This window comes from Hipposideros armiger, unplaced genomic scaffold (genome assembly GCF_001890085.2).
Source record: "Hipposideros armiger isolate ML-2016 unplaced genomic scaffold, ASM189008v1 scaffold_475, whole genome shotgun sequence".
Classification (NCBI taxonomy): domain Eukaryota; kingdom Metazoa; phylum Chordata; class Mammalia; order Chiroptera; family Hipposideridae; genus Hipposideros; species Hipposideros armiger.
This window is the reverse complement of record NW_017731825.1, coordinates 1,050,151-1,072,139: the sequence shown is the minus strand read 5'-3', so window position 1 is coordinate 1,072,139 and position 21,989 is coordinate 1,050,151. Positions and strand designations below refer to the sequence as shown.

The 21,989-nt window shown below is 53.4% G+C and overlaps 1 protein-coding gene across 2 annotated transcripts in view; it reads right to left on the bottom strand.

Moving 5' to 3' along the window:
• Positions 1-531: 531 nt before the first annotated feature.
• The window catches only part of MDGA1 (MAM domain containing glycosylphosphatidylinositol anchor 1), a 62,406-nt gene continuing 40,948 nt past the window's right edge, over positions 532-21,989 (bottom strand). For both annotated transcript variants that reach the window (XM_019666572.1, XM_019666573.1), the window contains 11 exons: positions 19,920-20,249; positions 16,645-16,941; positions 15,794-16,078; positions 14,004-14,155; positions 12,989-13,166; positions 12,713-12,736; positions 11,576-11,728; positions 10,981-11,115; positions 6,566-6,696; positions 6,227-6,335; positions 532-5,496 (listed from right to left, as the gene is read on the bottom strand). In XM_019666572.1, coding sequence (XP_019522117.1) covers positions 5,405-5,496; positions 6,227-6,335; positions 6,566-6,696; positions 10,981-11,115; positions 11,576-11,728; positions 12,713-12,736; positions 12,989-13,166; positions 14,004-14,155; positions 15,794-16,078; positions 16,645-16,941; positions 19,920-20,249 — 1,886 coding nt within the window. In that variant the 3' untranslated portion in view covers positions 532-5,404. The remainder of the gene's footprint in view (positions 5,497-6,226; positions 6,336-6,565; positions 6,697-10,980; positions 11,116-11,575; positions 11,729-12,712; positions 12,737-12,988; positions 13,167-14,003; positions 14,156-15,793; positions 16,079-16,644; positions 16,942-19,919; positions 20,250-21,989) is intronic.

The window sequence follows — 21,989 nt, the reverse complement described above, 5'->3', positions numbered from 1 at the left end:
TTGTTTTTGTTTTTGTTTTTTTTACCCTTCAGGCCTTTGCCTATTCTGTTCCCTCTGCAGAGGGAAGACCCCCTCTGCCCCAGCAGCCTAACTCCAATCCTTCTTTAGGTCTCTCCCACGTATCTCTTCTTTAGAGAGGTCTTCCCTGATGCCCCAGCCCAAATAAGAGCCTCCTTTCACCGTCACAGCACCAGTTTTCCTTCACAGCCCTAATTATATTCATAATGATACATTTCCTGCTGTATCAGCTTAGTCTCCATCCCTCCCCCACTAACCAGCAGCTTCCGTCAAGGTAGTATTTGGCTAGCATTTGTTGAAGGAACAAATGAATTGAGGACATCCAAGTTCACTGGGCTGGAGGCCAGGGCGCAAGTCCTCACTGTCTGGGCGGCAGAAAAGGATCCATGATAGCTGGTGCCAAAGACAAGAAAGGATTCCCCCAGGGGCCTGAGAGGAACTCCCAGCCTCTCCCCCACGTCCCCTCCTGACCTGCCCACGTGCCATCGACACACACAGCCTGACCCGGAGCGCTAGAACACTGCAGCTTTATTGAAACAACCGCGTCCGCAACTAGAGGTTACATCTGGGGGGGCTTGGGGGTGAAAGAGAGACGAGGGAGGAAGAGGCTGAGGTGGAGACAGACAGCAAGGCAAAGGGGTGAGGACGGGGCCGTGTGACTAAAACAACCCCAGTACCTTTCACCCGTTAGTGAGGGTCTCCTGTTGTGCTTTGACCTTGGTGGTGGGTGGGCCAGGCATGGGCAGGGGCCTTCTCTCCCAAGTTCATGAGGCCTCAGGGCTGGAGCAGTCCCCTGGCTCCCCTGCCCTTTCTCCTGGGATGGGGATAAAGGCCTTGGTGAGCTGGCCACCCTGGGGCAGGAAGGATGCTGGGGACCAGTGGGGTGGAGGGGCCAGAATTGGGCTAAGATAGTGATTATGTGAGCAGCTGGGTGTGTGTGTGTGTGGGGGGGGGAATGCCAGGAGGGAGGGCATTCCTCGTAGGGCTCCTGGGAAATGAATGCAGGTGACACGAGGGAGAGGGGGTGGTGGTGGGCATGTGCCACCTCTCTGGGCCTCAGCTTTCTCACCTGTACAGTGTGGGTACTGGATTAGATGGTCTCTAAGGTCTCTTCCAGCTCTAAGGGTCAAGGGATACCCATGAAAGAGTGTTCCTTCTGCCCCAGCACACACACCATCACAAACATACATGCACTCGCGTACGCGTGTGCGCACGCGCGCGCGCGCACACACACACACACACACACACACACACACACACACACTCAGACACAAGCATAGCACTGACTTAGAGAGGGTTGAAAGCAGGGAGGGTTCCCCTGAACCCAGAACCTCAGCTAGTGGCCCTACAGGGACTCCCCAAAGAAGGTTCTCCCACCCTATTCTTGGGGACAGACCTGGAAATACCCCCCAACCCTCTTGAGCTGTCCAGAGAGAAGAAAATACCAGGATTTGTCCCTGTTCCCCCAGGTCCTCCTGGTCCTTAGGGGAAGTCAACAGGATGAGGACACCAGGACACACTGACCTTCATTCCCAGCCCAGACTTGTGTGACGACTGAGGGGAGGGGAAGGGGTACTGAGTCCCTTCTCTCTGAGAGCCTGGGAGAGGGGCAGCAGCTACAGCCAGTGTGGGCAGAGGGAGGCGGCCTCCATGTGGCACCTAGGCCTGACCTGGGGTGGGAGGGGCTGTGACCTGGGACAGGGGTCAGCATTATGTCTCCCAATGCAGGGCCCAGAAACATCTGTAACATTCGTACCAGCAGCTGGAGACAGGGCAGTTTGACCAAGCTCCCCACTATTACCTGGCAAGCCACCCCAGGGGCGGTGGCCAGCAGTGTGACACCCCCAGGGCCTCAGTATCTGGATTCCAAGGCTGGCTCCACCCTAACTAGCTATGTGACCTGCAGTCCCTTCCCCACACTGGGCTTCACCCTCCTCAACTGCACCACGAGGAGTATGGACCTCTGAGGCCCAGCCTGGCACTGACAGCCTGAACCAGGGGCTTTCACAGAGCACAGGGAGGAAGGAGGATGAACGGGAAAGAGGTGTCAGGGCTGTCCCAGAGAGGACAAAGGTGGGAGGAGGGTCCCAGGAGGAGAGGACTTGGTTTGCAGGCTTAGTTTGGCACCCCAGGTGGCTGTCTTGTGGTCCCAGCGACAGGGCAGCCACGCTGAGACGCCCCCTCTTCCCACCTGTACGGCACCTGGCCCCAGGAGGTCCTCTCTCCTCCAGACACCAGCTTGGAGGTGGTGGGGTGGAGGGACCCTAACACCCTGAGAGCTGGCCCTGGACTCTCAGTTTTAAGGCCACAAAACGCCTCAGCCCCCATGACCCAGAGCTGAGACTGCCACTGGGGAGACGCACTGGATCCAGCCAGCCTGGTCTCCCCTGGGCTGGGGGTATTCATGGGCCATCTACCAACACACAGATGTTGACAGCCACTGGTGCACAAGACACACACAGCACAGGTGACATTGATACAGAGGTGCTGACTCACCGGCATACACAGACACAGACACAGACACAGACACACACACACACACACACACACACGTGTTACCCAGGGACACACAAAGACACTCATTTCTGCACACACACACACAGACTGGCACACCCTAGGCACTCACACCACACACTGTTAGTGCTAGCACACAGACACCGACATCCCCTGTAGTCCTGCCAGCACGCAGACACACACGTACCAGCCTCACCCTCCACACACGAGGACCAGGGACCTCAGCGTCTCCCTCAGGCATGCTTTGTGAGCTCAGGTCTAGCCACCCTCAAGTCAGGGTTGCCCCTGCCCCATTGCAACCTCCTTCCAGCCGTGCTCCCTGTCACTCCCTCGCTTTGCATTCTCTGTCCATGTCACCAGGTCCCCTCTCTCCAGACCAGAAACTCAGGGGCCGTACATGTGTGGTTCAGCTCAGCTGACATATGCCAAACACCTTTTCTGCACTAGACTCTATGGATATGGAGGTGAACAGGGGTCCCCATATTGGAGCAGCCAACACAGAGGACAGGTGTATTCAAAGCCACCTGAGAGGAGTAGACCTAGGGTGCCACGGAGCCCAAGGAGGAAGCGCTTGGGGCTATTCATCTCTGGGGCTCCAGCCCCACCCCAGAGAGGCCACAGAGGAAGCACCTGGCAGGTGATATGCCAGTGGTTCCCACTCTTGGGTTCTCCTCAGGAGCTTTTAAACATTTCTGATGCCAGGCCGCATGCCAGTCCAATTAAGTCAGAACCTCTGGGGTGGGACCCAAGCATCAGCTTTCTGAAAGACGCTCTGGTGGTTCTATCCTGCAGCCAGAGCTGGGCAAAGCCTGCTGAATGAATTCCAGAACAGGCCCACTTGTGCCAGGCATGAGGTTGGGATGGGGTGGGGAGAGGGTTGGGAGGCTGAGGAGGAGCTCACAGTCTAGTTGGGACAACAGACCCTGCACAGATGGGGCAATTAAGGAACAATACCCAGCAGGCGCGATGGAAGTGTGTTCTGGGAGCCTGTAGCCACTCATTTCGTGCAGTGGCCTTGGCTGGGCCAGGAAGGCAGCCAGGTTGGTTGGGTATGAGGAGGCCCTGCTCCAGCTTTGGCCCGGACACCCACCAGCTGTTGGTGATGATGGTAACTCAGGCCTGGCAGAGCGGTGAGATGGGCAGCGTTTGCCTTGGTTCCCTGCCTGCCTCCTGGCATGGCAGTGCTGTCTCGTCTCTGCAGCTGTCCCCACCGAATGCGCCAGGAGAAGCCCAGTGACTCTCCTTTCCAAAGGTTGTTGCATTCCAATAGGGTCATCTATAAGCTCTTTGTCATCCATAGAGGATGAAAGGTAGAAATTCAGGTGGTGGCAAGGCAGCTTGAGACTACAGAATAGGGCTGGAGGTGGCGTATTTGGCCAGCACTCCACAAGCATTCCTGTCACTCATGAAGACGGACGTGCATACACACAGGCACTCACAGGGACAGGGTGCAGACCCAGCCTCACAGATATGTATCATTGCACACGCATGGTCATAGTTGCACACACTCCTGCCCAGAGATGTACCCACAGTGCTACATAGACACAAATGTGTCCACACATATGCACACATACACACACAGACATGCAGCCTCTTGCACACATGCAAGAAGACTCATTCTGAAAAGGGCCTCCTCTCTCCCATGGACGGCTGGGTGGGGGTTCAGGGGTGATGCTGAGAGGTCTAGATCCCATCGTGCCCAACTCAGGCTCCTGACCCCGAACCCAAGGACAGGGAACCCTTTCAAAGCTGGGGGCATGGTCTCAGCTCCCAAGGAACAGGGGGACCAGCGACTGCCCCACCCCTCACCCCAGCTCTGCAAACGCCTCCTCCTTCACTGACCCTGGGTGGGAAGGGAACAGCCAACTAGAAGGTGCTTCGCAGTGGAGAGGGCAGGGGCAGCCTCCCTACACACACCGTCCCATCCAGGGTACCCCTCATGCAAAGTACATAAGAAATGGAAGTTCCATTCTACTCTCAAGTTCAGTGTTCTATATGGGAACCCCAAATTGTGAAAGCACGACTTCTCTGCCCCTTTCAAGTCAAGCCTCGCTCCAAAAAAATGGCCTGGCCACCACTCACTCCCTTGGCTCCTCAGAGAGGCAGCTGGGGGCTGAGGTTAGGCCAGTGGATTAGGGTGGGGACTGTATTCTCAGGAAGCCAGCTGCTTCAGGAGGGGAGCTGGGGGTGGAAGGGGAAGGTGTCAATCTTCAGGGCTCAAGACCCGGTGCTGGGTCCCTTCAAAGGGGGCACAGTGAGGGGGGAATACGACATCCCAGGTACAGGTCAGGGGATCTGGGTGGCCTGGGGTCTCCACCTTTCGGCCCTTGTCCTGGGAACAGAGTTGCTCACAAAGTCCCGCCTGGCCCCCTCTGATGGCTCCCCATCCCAGGGAGTCCCAGAGTCCAGCCAAGAGCAGGGCCCCCGTTTCTGTTTCCCTTCTGGTAAAGCCACCTGGCGGGAGCTCAGCCTTAAAATTAGGGGTGGGGGAAGGGCAGAAACACACCACAGGTGCAGCCAGGACAAGGCCTACGTGGCAGCAAGGTTCCTGGGGAGGCAGACACCATTCCGGTGAGTCCCGTCTCTGCAGTAAAGAAGGTGCTGGCAGGTCAGATAGAAACTTGTGCTTTAATAGATCTCTGTGTGTGTGTGAGTGTGGGTGTGTGAGTGTGTGCATGTGTTGAACGACCGTCTGCAGGGCCTCAGTGCCAGGCCTCTGTCCTTGTTCACTGCTCATCCTCGCAGCCAACGCAGGCCCCCTCCCTGGTGGGCTGGCCCTGCCCCGGGCACCCCGGCTAGCGGGGGTCAGTCTTTGGTACGATGCAGACACTTTGGTGTGCCGGGGGCGGGGTGGGGGTCCACGTAGCTCTCATCATCTCTGCAACGCCAAGAGAAAGATGGCCACGGGCCCCCAGAGCTGCGGGCAGGGCTGGCGGCGGGCTCCACTGCCGGGCATCACCACCACTGCGATGGGAGAGAGAGGGGAGACAGGCCAGGGCTCCGGTCAGCTGGGCGGGGCCAGGGAGTGGCAGGCAGGCACCAGGCTGTGGGAGGGCCCGTTACTCTGGCCCTCTCTCTGGGGACCTGAAGGTGGGCACTGCCCTCTATGCACACGGACACACTCAGCACAGGTGTGAGGTGGTGTGGTGTGGGAGTTAACTCAGCCTGCCAGGGTCTGAATCCTGGCTCTGTGGCTCACTAAGACACGAAGCAATTCATTTGACCTCAGCAGGCCTCAGTTTCCTCATCTGTAAGATGAGTCTGAAAGTAAGAGCTATCCCAGGGCAGTGCTGTGAGGGCTAAATGAGCTCATGCATATGCAGATTTTTGCATCTTGCCTGGTACACAGTAACCACTCAGTAAACTCTAGCTGTTATTATTGCAAACACCTGGTTCCCAGGTGGGGGGGCACATGTCACATCTGGACCCCCACACAGAGGAGTACCCAGACACAGATACAGGAGGCACCCTGGTAAGTCAGTAGCTCAGCAAGCTCATGGAAGCAGCATCTGGTCTTCCCACTGTCCCTACATAAGCCCCAGAGCCCGAGCCAAGCTGGGGCCCAAGTCTTCACACAATCACCAGCTTGCAGCCCATCAGCCAGCATCCTGAACCCCCAAACACTGTCCTTCCCCAGACACAGGTGCCCACCCAGACAACCCTCCACAGATTTGCCCCCACTTCTCGTCTTCACCTTTATTAGGATCCATCTGCTTCCGAGGACATTCTCCCTTCTTCAGTGTGACATCATCTATGGCGATATCCCCCAAGTAGCCCGAGCCTCGAACCCCCTCAAAAATAATCTGGCGTGGGATCAGAGAGAAGAAGCAGGGATCAGGGCAGTTCTGCTGGACAGACCTTCACCCTTCGGCTTGGCATACCTGGGAGCCCCCCATCCCCACCCCCACCCCCTGCCTGCTTTCCTCTGGGCTCCCAGGAACAAGCACGGAGCCTTCTGAAGTGCTTCCTGGCCAGAGCAACAGCCCAAGGGCTGGGAGAGCCTGTGAGGAGCCTCTGGGCCTGGCAGACTCACCTGGAAAGGCCCGCTGGGGTTGATGGGCACATGGGCCTGCTGCCACACATTGCCCTTATTGCCACTGAGGGACCAGGCGTGCGTGTCCAGGGCCCCCTTGTTCCGGGACCGCACCAGGAGGTTGAGGGAGCCTGCGGTGGGTGTGACGAGAGAGGGGCAGTGAGGTCTGTAGAAGGACGCCCTGACCCTTCCCGACTCACTAGGCCCTCCTCTCACCACTGCCCACAGCACTGTCCCTGTTGCATGGGACTTTCTCCCCATCACAGGCTGGTTCAAAGTCCCATTATCCTGGGGTGGGAGTGGGGGGTTGGGGGGTGACATGGGAAACACAGAGACAGCAGCAGGACTTCAGTTCATCAGGACAATTTGCAAATTTTCCTTAATTTCTTCCCTCCCTTCCTGATCAGCTAATCTCCCACCCCAGAAAACACACACACACACACACACACACACACACACACACACACACACACANACACACACACACACACACACACACACACACACACACACACACACACACACACACTGCCCTCTCCCCTCTAGAAAGGGGCGTTGTCCTGGGGTGATGGGGCTTATGTCTGAGCACACAGGAGGATTCCAAAACTTGCAATGCACACCCCTGGCAGTACAGGATATATATGAGGTAATTTCTGGAGGTACAGAAATGGACAAAAAATTTTTAATACTTATACGTGTGTTTTAAGAGATGAATAAAGCTAGTCCTTCAAACCCACGATTTAACTAATATTAATGCTTAGGACAAAGCTAAGAAAAAAAGAATGAGTTGATTTAAAGAAAGATATTAGTATAAGTGTGACATAACCAGGGTAAAAATAGTGCAAGGGAAATTTTGGAGGCATTAGTCTGTGGGTGCTGAGCCCATCTGCCCACAGCCACGGGCCCGGGGTTCTGGAGGTGATGAGGGGCACTGGAGGAGAGGGAGGGGGTCATGGCTTGGCTAAGAGCATCCAGGCAATGTCACGCCCCCTCCCTGGCTCTTCCAGCTCATCTCGAGCCCCCAGTGACATGACACACCTGACTCAGAGGGAAGAGGAATCAACCTAGGTGGCACCTGGTAGCTGGCATTTCCATGGCGCTGCCCACAGACAAAGCCACACCATCTGTGACGCCATACAGACAGACCCCCTATGGGGGAGAGCCACCAAATGCTGCCTGCCTGAGATCAAAGGAGTTGGCTTGGACCAAGAAGACCAGGTGAAACATGAGGACTGGGGACAGCTGGTGCCCAGAGCTGCCAGGTAGGGTGGGAGAGAGGGGAGAAGAGGGACCAGGACAGCAAGAAATAACCCCTCCCCGACAGCAGACCCAGGCCGGGGTGGAGGACCCTCACCAGAAGTTGGGGCTGTGAGAAGGCTGCAACCAGCATCCAGTGGGCCAGGAGGTGACACACTGGCTTCAGCAGGGCCCAAGACCCAGTGCCTTCCCGGTTCCCCACCAGCCCCAAAGGGACTGCTCTCTCTTCCTCTCTTGGAGATCTGCCCCTGTTCCTGTCCCCCTGGGGTCCAGCCTCAATCCCCATACCTTTTCTTCCTCCTGTACCACCCTTTCCCAAGGACCCTAATGGGCAAACCCTTTTTCATTGCTCAAACAAAAATTGAATCTCTGCCCCCTTCCCTGAGCACCCGATAAGCTCCCCTGCTCAGGGGCTTCCTGACAACCTCTCAGAGGGGTCAGCCAGGGCCCAAGGCCTTCAGTCTCCCTTAAGGATGGGTCTGCTCACTGCATTCTTCTCTATCTTCACCTCCTCCAAAGCCACATGGAACTGCACACTGGAGCCTGGACATACTCCAGCTTTCCAGCCTCTGGGCTTTTGCTTAGGCTGTTCCCACTGCTTGAGATGCCCTTCCTTACCACGTCCCCCTGGCTAAATCCATCCTGTGCTTCAAGGCCTCTCTGAAACATCACCTCCTCCAAGAAGTCTTCCTAGGCTTGAGCTGGGAGTCCTCTACGTTTCCTGGGAACTCTGAGTCCTTAAACTGCAGCTCCCCAAGCCCAGCCCACTCTCTACTCAGGGGTGTGGCAGTTACCAGAATTCATATCTTCTCCTCCCTATTTGATTCCTTGAGGGAAAGTTTGCGTCAAATTGCTATCAGTTGTCAATAATTAAATGGCGAATGAGCTTTTCACAACTGTCATCAGGACTTTCACAAAATCTCAGGGTTAGAAGTTACCTCAGAGTTCATCAAGCCCAGGTCTCCCTATCGTTCGTTTATTTATTCATTCATTCAATCATCTGATTGAGCAGCACTATGTGTCAGGCACTGTTCTAGGCACTAGAGCTACATTAGTGAGTAAGACAAAGACCTCTGTCCTCCTGGAGCTTAGGCTCTTTTGGTGGTACGCATGATAAAGAAAATAACGCAGGGACTGGAGAGGTATTTCAGATGGGCCTACCAGAGCCCTTTCTGAGGCGACCTGAATGAGGGAGGGGAAGAATGTTCCAGGCCAGGGGAACATCATGAGCAAAGCCCTCTAGGGTAGGGAGAGCAGCAGGGAATGAGGTCAGAGGAGCAGGGAGGGTTGGGATCAGGTGCGGGAGGCCTGGAGAAGATGGTGATGGAAGAGGACAGAGCAAGGGAGTAGCATGCCCTGGACAGGGGTCTCCTCCATAGTGTCCCTGCTGGGCAGTCCTGTCCGGGACAGGACAGCCCACTGCTTTGCTGGGAAGAGCTGATGCTTACAGGGTCTTCCTCGGGTAGAATGAAATCTGCCCCCAGGAAGCTTTCATTTCAAGTGGTTTGTTCCACCACTGAGCAAGCTGGGGAGCCCAGACTGCTCCCAGATACCCCGGCATCCCAGCTCGCAAGGTCTGATTTCTCAGGGCCCTACTGGATCCAGCACGCTCCTCTTGGCAGCGGGGTCCCCAGTCCCCTCCTGAGCTGGGGATAAAGTGACCGACTGTCTTTGTCTGCCTGGGATGTGAAACTTTCAGTGTTACAACTGCGAACGGCTGGGACAAAGCAGGATTGGTTTGCATTGGCTACTCCGGGGGGGTGGGGGTGGGGGGGACGACACCACATGGGAACAAGAGGGCTGGGCAGGGCGGGCAGTCCTGGTCACTCAACCCACCTAACCCAAAGGAAGCTTCTTACAAGGTCCAGACCCAGCCGTGGGCGAATTAGTCCGTGTGCACGTTCAGAACTTTCCATCCCACCCATTCCAGTTCATCAGTTCAGCCTGACCCGTCATGTGAGCTGGGGAGATTTTGCATAATGAGCCTACACTTAGGTCTACACTTACTTAGTCGTTTCTTCTACTATGCAGCCTGAGAAGGCATGGTCACCAAGAAGGACGGTTCAGGGTTAAACAAGGCTCAGAACAGTGTGTGTAAATGGGGTGCAGGGAGGAGTGGGGGGGGTATAGAATATATGTGTACTTCTCCTATATGCATAAAGTATTTCAGGAAAATTTCCCCCAAATCTAGTACATTGATTGCCTCTGGGGAGGGGCTGTAGGTAGAAGGAGGACCCGGGTGGGAGGGGACAGTCATCATGCACCTTTTGTACCTTTTGACCCATGCAAAATATACAACTTTCCCATAAATAAGTAAATAAGTAAACACATGAATAAACATTTAAAACATAGTCAATTCCTCAGCCGAGTCTTCCATAACCAGGCCCCCAGAGTCGGTCCCTGTACCAGCTGTCTTGGCCCCTGTCCTTCTGGTGCGGACACGTGTCACAGTGGCCACTAAATCCTATCTGGTGCAATTAGTTGTTTAATGTCTGTCTTTCCAACTTGACTAAAGGTGCCAAGAGGATGGGGAACTTGTCCATCCCTTTTACTGCAGCACCTGATGCCTGGCACAGAGTAGGCGCTCTGGAAGTGATGACTGCCCTGATGAGTTCATTATTAATGTGACATGCCTACCAGTGCCATCTCTTTCCAAAGGGCATTCCTTAGGTTCACATCCACACTTAGGAAGCAGGACTTCCTCTCACTGCTCACAAAGCAGCACCCTTCCAACCCTGGGTTAGGGTTCGAGGGAGTCAGACAGACTTGGGTTGCTGTGTGGTCTTGGGCAAATGCTTAATCTCTCTGATGTACATGGTAACACCTCCCTTAACTGGTGGTTGTGAGGGCTAATGAGACCACCAAGGCAGAGCACCCAGGATGTCACCTAGCACCTGGCATGCACTCAATACATGCAACCTCTTAGCTGTTTTCTCCATCCCCTCCAAGATTCTCATCTCATCCTGCGGGAGCCCTTTTATTTTGTAGACTCAGGAAGCCTGATCATCTCACACACGCTGGCTCTGGGCCTCCTTCCTTGTCCAGATTCTGCCCATCACCCCCTAAAGGATCTCTGATTCAGCCAGGCCTCCTGTGGACACCCTCGCCCCTCGCAGCCCCCACGCACACTGGGGAAGACTACTGGTTCCTTGACTCACCGATGTGCTTCCCATACATGTGGTAGAAGAAGGAGACGCAGTAGAACTTGGCGCTGGCATTATACAGGGGACTCACCAACCGTGCACGGTCCCCTAGCTCCCGGGGCCTTGATGTTTCTATGAACATGTAGTAGCCTGTGGGGGATGGGGGGAGGGGGAAGATACACCAACAGCCTCTTCCTCGCCCCACCCAGGCCTCTTTCCCCACTTCCCACCACCACCACCACCACCACCACCCTTCTTTCCTTCTCTGCCTCAGGCTCGGGTGTCTGAACCCGGGTGCCTCACCCCAACCCAGCCCATCCTCCCTGCCTCACAGCGTGGGAGTCTAGGCCAGCCTTTACCAATTCTTAGCTCTACTGAAGTTCTTTTCCATCCTGATTCTGTTAGGACAGAGCTATGCCTCCCCCTCAGACAGCTTCCTGAGGGCAGGGCTGTGTCTCCCCTCAGACTGGGGCTCCCTGAGGCAGGGCTGTGTTTCCCCTCAGGTTGGGGCTCCCTGAGGAAGGGGCCGTGTCTCTCCATTAGACTGAGGCTCCCTGAGGCCAGAACCCTGAAGTAGTCCTCCATTCCTAGCAGCAGGCCATGTCCTCACCCTCAGGGGTGCCGCTGATATCAGTTGGGGGACCGGTGTTGGGAGAACGCTTGGGGTTCTGGGTGAGGGCATTCTGCCGTGTCCAGTCAAAGTTGTCTGTCAGGTCCTGGGTGTAGCCACAGATCTTCTCATCCTCAAAGTGGCAGGTGTTGTCTGCATTGGGGTGGGAGGTTGGGGACAAGACAAAGAGGGTCAGGCTCCTCAGGCCCTCTGGTCCAGCTTTGCCCTCCCTGGCCACCTGAGGCAGCTCCTAAGAATCCCAGTAGTGGGCCCAGGGTTCCAGGGCTTGAGAAACTAGGCAACAGGACCCCTGACTAAATTGTTCCCAGAACAGGCCTTCTTAACCATTTTGTGCCACCACAGACCCTCTGGCATCTAGTGAAGTTCAAGGGCCCCATCTCAGAATAATGATTTTAGATGCATAAAATAAAACACAAAGGATTACAGAGGAAATCAATGATACCGAAATAGAGTTGTCAAATATTTTTAAACAAATTTGTTATATAAGTGGTCTTCTTTATTATCTAATTAAATCACAAGATCTAGTGTTAGGTCTAATAACTGCTGTAGTTTTGAAATAATAATGAATGTAAATGACATTTAGAGATAGCTGCAACATCTTTAAGGTGATGTGAAAACATCAGATTTCTGAGACAAAGTCACAAGTACTAATTATACTACTGTGGGTGGTTGCCTGCATTCATCAGTCAAGGAGATATTACATTTCTGCTAGAAGTTAGGAAAAGTTAAGTAAGTGTTCCAGGTTCATGGAGCCCCTGAATTCTATACACAAATTCTTTGGGGACCTATGGATCTCAAAATAAGGACTCCTGCCCCAGGGAACAGGGGCTATAGATTAACCTGGCCTTTCTTTTGAGGGCAGTGAGTAATGCTGAGTGGGGACAAAAGGCTCTGAGTTAGAGATGTCCCCCAACTCCTCCCCTGCCCCCTACCTTTAAGCACCAGAATAAATCCTGGGTGCAAATATCTCCAAGCCTAGCCCTGTTCCCTTCTGCTTCTCCTTCCAACTGCTTGCTTCTACCCCATTGTCTCTCTGATATCTCTTGGGGCCCTTTCCTCCCACAGAGGAGTTTCTATGTCCCTAAGGGGAAGGAGAAGTGGGTGGGGGTATCTCACCTGATAGACTGGGAGAATTGATGGCTGAGAAAGCAAACAGGAAAACCAAGTCAGAATCGAGTGGAGCTGTGCAGAGGGTGCCTGAACTTAGAACCAGAGGACAGGGTCCCCAGAGCCAAGACTGGGGGCCAGAGGGGACTGGCCTGCAGTGACAGAGCAGGACATTGAATAGTGGGGAGCCCCAGGCTCAGCAACCATGTGGGGAAGGTGGAGCAGATCCCCTGGGTATAAGGTGGGCCCTCCTTCCCACCACCACCACCACCCACCACCACCTACGCTCTGTGTAGTGGATGACGCGGGAGGCCATGTCACCAGCCCCATAGGTGGTATAGGGCGTGAGGCGGACCTCATAGCTGTGGGGCACACGGAGGTCAGACAGAATGTACTCCAGCAGCTGCCCCTTCTCCACACGCCGCACTGGGATGGCCTTCACCATGGCATTGTGCTGATTCAACTGTAGATAAAGGGAGTTCCCATATGCTCAGCAGGCCATGCCCTGGCCCTGGTATGACTCGGGGGGTCAGCGTCAAGGAGCAGGAAGAGCAAAGGACTAGGAAGCCAGGCCCTCAGTTTCCTCATCTGTGGGATAGAGCAATCACCCCTTCCATGCTTGGGCTGTCTTAATAATAAGTGACAGCAACAGCTATTGAACACTTTATGAGTGCTAGGCACTGTTGTAAATGCTTTGCAATTATCAGCTCATTTAATCCTCCAAAAATAATGATCCTATGAAGTAGAATATTATAATTTTACCCTCATTTTATAGATGTGGAAGCTGAGGCCAAACAGATATAGCTTTCCCAAGTTCATACGGAGCTAGATTTTAGCTTAAGCAGTCTGCACTAGAGTCACACTCTTCCCTTCCATCAAACTGTCCCCGGGGCTGGGCAGAACCACATGGAATTAGACAGGACAGGAGACCAGCATAGTGGTTCTGGCCTTGCATTCTAGAGGCCCTGCGGGTGAGACTTTAAGCTCATGCCTTAAGTTTCTGCTGCTAGCTTCTGAGGTAAAAGAAGACTCTGCATTTCATGAGCAGAGCTGGCTCTGCCCCCCCACCTCCGCTAACCCTGCCCAATTCTCAGGGCTGTGCCCAGAGCATGGGTCCAGAGGGGACAGGTCCCTAGCACCTCCCAGCTCCTGCTGCTGTGTCCAGGACACTTTCCCTATGGCAGTGAAGAGTTGTCTATAAGGGTCAGTGTGTCCCAGCCCCATCTCCAACCCCTTCCCCTGGCTCAATGAGCACCTCCACGGTCAGCTGGCATCCAGACCCCCGTCTCCCTTGGCCCACCTGGCGGACACTGAGTCTGTAGTTGAGCACAGGGTCGACAGTATCCGGCTCCCTCTGGGTCCACTGCAGCACGTAGGAGTAGTTCTTGGACAGCTTGTGGCTGCGGGTGGGGTTGGGGGTGTCGAAGTAAAACTCCGGGCTGTAGGCTTTGGCTGAGAGGGCAGGGAGGGGGGCATGGGGCCGAGGGGGGCGGAGATGGGGAGAGACACAGAGATAGGAGGTGTGGGAGAGGGACACAGAGAGGATGGAGTAAACAGAGAGGGACGATGGGGAAGACAAAGAGAAGGGAATAATGTGAGGAGAGGAGATGGGGGGAGAGATTGCGGAAAATGAGGGTGGGGTAGGAGGGACAATGGGGGATGGAGAAAAGGGAGATTAGGAATTCCAAGATGTGGTGTTGGTGAGAATGGAGCGGAAAGTCCAAGGAAAAGAAAGAGCAAAGAGAAATTTGGGAAGACAGAAGGATATTAGAGAAGACACGGAAAGAGGATTGGGGAAGACAGGAAGAAGGGTCAAGAAATTGAGGTATAAGGAAGAGAAGACAGAGGGGAAGGATAGCGCGAGGCCAAAAAGGTGGGGAGACAGGGAAAGTATGGGAGAACAGGGGAGAGGGGAAGGAGGTGGGAAATGTCACAGGGGCCTCTGGCTGGCAGGGCTGGGGAGGTGGCCGGTGACCTGTGGTGCTAGCCCCCTGCCGTTGAGTGAAGGGATCCAAACAAGAGCTAAAAGGACATCCAGTCAGTCCGGGGCTGTTGGGACAGCTGAGAGTGCAGTGGAATGGGTACAGGCATGCCTGGAATTCTTCTCAGGGAGGTGCCACCAGCTCTGACAAGTAACAGACTCTTACCAATGGAAGGAGGAGAGACGGGGGGTCGGCAACCCCATCAGCCCCTCTCTGTTTCCTGAGCGCCTCACCACGACCTCCATCCCTTTCTGACCCACACACTCCTGTCTGCAGCCCCAAACAGTCCACCCGGGAATGACTTGATGAGGAGATAGGACTGAGAGGGATTTCTGGGCACCGAGTGGCCTGAAACTCTAAGGCGACAGACAGCTCAGAAAATATGTACTGGCTGTCCCAGCACCACCCACAAGGTCCCAGAGAAGCTATTGAGGGGCGTCTTCGCTCCCCTAACCTACAGCTCAGGCCCCTCACACTGGGCCAGCGGTCTGGAAAACGGGAGGTTCCACATCCCCAGTCTCTGGAGCCAAAGACGAGGGAGGAGGGGCTTGAAACTAGACGCCTGAGATGGGGTGGTGCGTAGGGCTTGAGTGGGCGGGTCTAAACCTGGTGTAGGCGGGGCTAAAGGGGAAATGTGGAAACAGATGGAAGCGGAGAGCTGGGATTGGATAAGGCTGGAAGAGGCGGAGCCTATACCACAAGTAGGCGGAGCCTATGCGCTGTTTGGATGGGCCTTTAAAGGGAAGGGCCCAGACGTGGTGCCCGCGGGCTAGAGGGGGAGTAGTGAAGGAGGAGCTTGAAAGGAGTGGGGCTAAGTCCAAGGAAAAAGGCAGAGCTACAAAGGGCGGGGCTTAGGACAGGTATAGGTGGGCCTTGAAACGGGAAGGCCTAGACCTAGAGTGGGCAAGAGTGGAGTGGGCGGGGCTGCAAGAGGAGGTCATTGCTAGATCCAGGTGGCATGGGCGGGTCTTGGACAGGCAGGGGCCTAAACCTGGCGTAGGAAGGAAGGGGGCGGGGCCCAGGCCGGGTGTGGGCAGGGCAAGAGTTGGGGCGGAGCGTGGGCCCAAGTGGGCGTGATTCGGTGGGGCGGGACCCACTGGATTCTCACCCGAGACCTGGAAGAGGCAGGCTGCCGAGCCCACGTCGTTGGAGACGCTGCACTCGTAGCTGCCGCTGCTGTCGCGGGTGACGGCGTCGAGGCGCAGCTCGGAGTGGTCGGGGGCCTCGGCGGCGACGGGGACGGATGGCGGCGGAGACAGCAGCTGCCCTTTGAAGCGCCACACGGCCGAGGCGATGCGCTGGGGGCTGCCACGGAGGAGCGAACAGCGCAGGAGCACAGGCCTGCCCAGAGCCTGGCGCACATCCTGGGAGCTGGGCTCCACTTCCGGCGGGACTGGGGGCGGGGGCGGCGGTCAGCTGGGCTCAGGGGTTTCTGAGGAGCCGCCCCACGGGGGAGGCGACGCGCTGGCCCTACTCCCGTGCCCTTTGGAAAAGTTCTCAGGGGGGATACACGCTCGCAACATACTCATGCAATAGCCACACTCATACCTCCCCGACCTGTAGATACCTACCCCTTCCCAGCCATTCCTTCCAGCCATGCTTCCTAGCCTGGGCTCTATTCATGCCTCAAATGGCCCCTTCAGCTCCCATGTAATGAAAAGCAACAGAACGTCGGGGTTTAGAACCTGATCCCTGGAGCTAGATGGCTGTAGGTTCAAATCCCGGCCCCTCCTCTAATTAGCTGTGAGAATTTACACAAGTTACTTAACCTCTCTGTGATTCAGTTTCCCAATTTGTAAAAAAATATGTCAAGGTGTAGAAGAGGGTTTAGAGGTATCAACATTAGGTGGAGAGGTTTGGTTGGACTGGGGTGGGTGAAGGGGTGAAGAAGGGCCAGGCTTGACTGAGAGCAGGGAGGGACAGCTTGCGAGGTAGTCCGAGTGGGGAGGTGGGACTCACACTGCACGTTCAGCTGCACCTGGGCTTCTCGGGGGCGCACATTGAAGCCATTATAGCGAGCCGTCTGGCAGCGGTAGGTCCCACTCATGTCGCGGCTCACGCGCTCCAGCCGCAGCTTCCCATCCGGGGTCTCCTCCAAGGGCAGCCCGGAGGGCAGCAGCGCAGCCTCCTTGTCCACGCGGGACCACAGCACGGGCGGCCGCGGCTTGCCGCGCACCTCGCACTGCAGCTCGGCGGGCGAGCCCTCGCGCACGGTCACCACGGCCCTGCCCTTGGGCACGCTGATGGTGGGCGGCACTGGGGAGGGGGCGGTAGGAGCGGGGTTAGAGCTACCCCCTAGCCTCCGCTCTGGAGCCTCCCCTTCCCACTCCAGACCTCCCACGGATCTCTCAGCATCTCCAAGCAGAGCTCACCTCCCCAAATCCTTTCCACCTCCTGGTCTCTACCTCAGGCTCTCCCAGCTCGGAAAGGGAGCGGACGTCGTCCTGGCCTATTCCTTCTTTCCCCTTACCTCAACGTTTTGGGGAGCCTACCTTTTGAACAGTTCTGCTAAATATCTCCTCCCTCAACCCCCTCTCTCCTGCCTGCTGGCCCTGCTGTACTTAAAGGCCCCCTCTTCTCTTTATGGAGTGTTATCACAGGTGGCTAGTCTGTACCCCCAACATCCTTACCCCTTCATCCAAAGTAATAAAATATCTGGGCTTTAGCAGAGCACACAGCCAGAATAAAGACTATCTCCCAGCCTGACTTATGGCTGGCTGTAGCCCTGTGACTCAATTCTGGCCTTTGGGATTTGACAGAATATCAGCGTCTTTAAAGGGGAGAGGCCATGCAGCTCTTTCCCTCCTTCCTGCTGGCTGGAATGCAGGTGGATGACTGCAGCTGGAAATGTCATCGTGGACGAGGTGGCACATGCTAAGGATAGTGGAACAGCAAGACAAGATGGAATCTGGGGCCCTGAGGACTTGGTAGAGGAGAGCAGCTATTCCAGCAGGCACTGAAGAAGAAATATATGGCTAGCTTGTTTAAGCCAATTTTATTTAGGGGTTTTCTGTTAGTCATAGCCAAACCTAATCCAACCCAACACATTGCCCAAGTGGAGGGTCTTTTCAAGGTTTCTATGGGTCCCATCTCACATCACATCAAACAAATTAAAATGTCCCACATTAAATATAAATTGCAAATAACTCTACAAGGCATACTGAAGTCCAGTTACCTAGTTAGTATAATTTATACTCTACAAACATTTATATACTTATTGGCTTTAATTTTGCAGTTTTCTCTGTATTTTGAAGCCAATTAATTTATTTTTCTAGGTCTAAACCAGGGGTCGGCAAACGGTGGCTCTTTGGGTATGTATATGTGGCTCTGAAGTAAAATTGAAAATGAAAATAAAACTATCACAGTTTCATTTATAAAATTTTTAAAGGATATTATTTACATAATGGTGATTTCGTTTGTTTTATGGCTGTAGAATAATTTTTAAATTGTTGTGAGGGACAGGATTGGCTCTTTCATCTCAAAAGTTTGCTGACCCCTGGTCCACGGGCCCTTAAAAAACTTCCATGCCCTAGGCATCAGGCTTATGAGCCAAATGGAGGAAATGGCTCCGTGCCTCTGTTGATTACCCCATTTCTAAAACATCCCAGCCCCCAACCCTTCTGCGTAGTCCCCACAGGCCAATGGGCTATCTCCTCCCACCCCTGAGGCTGCAGTGCCCTCAGGGTAAAGCCCAGACTCGGCTCTGCAAACAAGGCCCTTGTGCTCTGGCTTCTGCCACCTGCCAACCTCATCTTCCCTCTCCCATCCTGTGTCTCAGCTGTGGGATCCACTTGTAAGGAACATAATCCCTGGACACACCAAGTCTCATATACCTTGGTGGCCTCCCTGTCCCTCCTCTCCTGGGCTTGTCATCCCCCCTAGCAAATGCTCACATGGAGAATGGCTCCTCTGAGAACCTTCCCTGGCATCTCCTGGCAGCCTGGTACTCCTTCTGTCATGTTCCCCAGGCTCTGGGGAACCTGCCTTTAGCAACTATGTCCTATCTAAGGCTTGCCCTTCCAATTCCTGCTTTATCCTAACAGATGTCTCCCAGGTTAGACAGTGGGCTCTGAGGATGGGCCTGTGGCGTTTGTCTGGGTCCCCTGCTCCTCACCCAGGGCCTGGTACACAGCGATTAGCGAAATAGGTTTGTGGAATCTATGGAGGCCTGGCCCACTCCTAAAGCCCAGCTCAGGTCAGTCTCCTTCTGGAAGCCTTTTCTGACCCCGTCTAGTTTCACCTGGCCTCTCCCTGAGCAGAATGTCAGGATGGAAGGGGCCTCTGAGGCCATCTGGTTCAATGTCTCACAGAAGAGAAACTGAGGCCCACGGAGTTAAAGAGGCTGGGCTTAAGGCAGCCAGCTCCTCAGTGCAAAGTGCTGGGGACTAGCATGAGGTTCTAGAGACCCTCTCTAAAGGCAGCCCCTCCAAACTCCTGTCATTCTCAAAGTGTCAACCCTTCAGAGATGGCTGAGTGCAGGCTCTGTATCAGACTGCCTGGGTTCCAATCCCAGCTCGACCGCTTACTGCTGTGTTACCTTCGGTAAGTTTTTTAAAACTCTCTGAGCCCGTTTCTTCATCTCTAAAAATTGAATATCAGCCATCTATCCCATAAGGTAAATCATGAAGGCGGGTGAGGGAAATATAAAATCATCAGAACACATAGTAAATACTCAATAAATGTTAGCCATTGTTATTTATTACTAGAATAGAAACCCGAACCCCCTGGATAACCTGGCCCCTGCTGACCTCTCCGCTCTCATCTCACTCCAATCTTCCAGCCGCATTCTCTTTCCTTCAGCTCTCCAAAAGGCCCACTGCACTTGCCTGCCTCAGTGCTTTTTCACATGCTGATTCCTTGGCCTGCCTTCCTTCTCCACCCTCCCTTGCTCTCCTTTGCCTCATAAAATCCTGCTCCTCCCTCAGATTTATGTTAGGAAACTCTTTCCTGACTCTCATGCATCACAGTTTGCAGTGATATAAATTTGTGAGACTATCTGAAAAGTGTTTGCCTTCCTACTTAGTTCAATGGGGGCAGAGCGTATCTTGCTCACCACTCTACCCCAGCACCTAGCACAGCACCTGGCATATAGTAGGTGCTTAATAAATCTGTACGGCATAAAAAAATAGTACTCTCTCCATTCTGGCTTCCCTTTCCCAAGCTGTTGTCCCACCTCCCCTCTGGGGGCCTCACCAGCTCTCTCACACCTCCCCAGTGCCCCTTCAGCTGCCCACCTGTCTCAGAGGAGATGTTGACCTCGACGCTCAGGTCGGGCACAGGTGCCCCTGGGAAGGAAGCCACACACAGGTAGGTGCCGTAGTCGCTGAAGTGCAGGTCAATGAGCTCGAGGCTGCTCGTGACGGCAGGCAACTCAGGGTCGTTTCGAGTCACCAGTAGCCTCTTGGACATGCGTGCCGGCTTGCTGTTCTTGAACCACTGATAGGTCACCTTCTCCTGGGGCACTGCATCCACATGGCACGACAGCTTCAGATCCTGGCCCAGCTGTATATTCTCGCTCTCTTTGATCACATCTGGGGTGATCTGGAATGTGGCGTTCTTCATGGCTATAGGTGGATGGGGAGGGAAGGGGGGCTGGGGCTGGCTCAAAGCCAGGATCTATGTCCCACCCCCATTCAGAGCCAGCTCCTTCCCTCAAAGTGGCCCTCCTGTAGGTTGGTAACTACTGTATTTTTGGAACTTGTTCTGCTTGCTCAGATGCATTTTTAAAAGTTCAGAAAAGCTCGCTGCGGAAAAGTGGGTTTAGTAATCATTAGAGTCACTGCTGCCTGAACAGACACTATGTGAGAGGCACTGTTCCAAGCACTTTACGCAGGTTTACTCACTTAACTCATCCCACCATCTGTAGAGAGGCACTTCAGTGTCCCCGTTTTACAAAGGAGGGAACCTAGGGGCAGGCAGTTTAATTCAGAGCCTGTACTCTTAACCGCTGTACTACTTTATTTTTATTCTTGTTTTAAACCTTGAACTTGCAAAATACAAATTTGGGGAGGATGCACCAGAATGTAATAGTGGTTCTATCTAGAAAGCGGGACTGAGGGGAATTGGGGGGAAATTTTAATTTGCACATTTTACCCTTTTGTGCGATTTGACTCTTTGCAACAAATGTGTGTAATTTTTATAATGAAAGCCCAGTGCAATCATTTTACATGTAATTACATAAAAATAGAGTTTAGAAAGAAAAAGGTCTTGCTTTTTTAAAAAATCTGAATATTGATGGATGTAATCCAAGAGTTAGACAGAACTCTTAATACTGGGTGCTAATTGGATAGGACACTGGTACAACAGCCATAAACCAGGATTGGGCTGGACAAAGCAGGCTGTATGTCACCCCAAGAAGTGACCGTAAGTATTTGGTGTAAATTGAGATCTCATCAACCCAGGTTTTAAAGGCCGAATGAAAACTAGTGGAGAAAAATAATCTTCTGATGGTATAGTACCATTGAAGGAAAAAATAGTCATAAGATAGCCACAAACTTGCTACTTTCTTTCTCACTCTGATTAAGTAAAATGTCATAGAGAGCTAGCTTCTTACTGTGTGGAAAGTCAGAGAGAGACTAGTCAGTGAAAGATGAACAACAACAACAAAAGAGCCCATTTCTTCAAAAGACTCTCAATCAAATTTGGCAGAATCTATAGAGCAGGAAACAGCCTGAATCTTTAAAATATATACAATAAAAAAGTAAACAAACAAACAAACATCCTAAAGCTTCATAATTTAAAGTTTTCTCCATGAAGCAGAATAGCAAAATCAAGATCATATTGAGCAACTACTGCTAACTACTGAGGCTGAGATTTAGTAAGGAAAGTATAATTCTTTAGATTGTGCTCCAAGTTTTGTATCATTTTAACATGTAATAATTATCTTCAGACTCACTGAAATGCTTTTCTAATAAATATTTACATATGTTATATGGAAATGAATGTGTGCTAGTTTTACTTTAACTCAGTGAATCATGTAGAAACCAGGGTACAAAAAAAAAAAAAAAGGGCAGGAAATTTCTCTTGAAGACTGGTAGTCCACATCTAGCTTTTTATAACCTCAGTTTCCCAATCTCAAAAAAAAAATGCAGGTAATCAACACCAGCCCTTCCTACCTCTTGGATTGTTGAGGTTATATTTGGATATGTAGACTGTAAGCTGTAAATAAAACTACTCATATGTAAATTTTAGTCCTGCCATCTGCTGGCAGATGCCTGAATTGCAGGGAAATAAAAGTGGCTGGAACATGCCTCATCAGCATATCTGACCTACCCAGGGGAAGCAGACAGGCCCCTCTCCCCTTT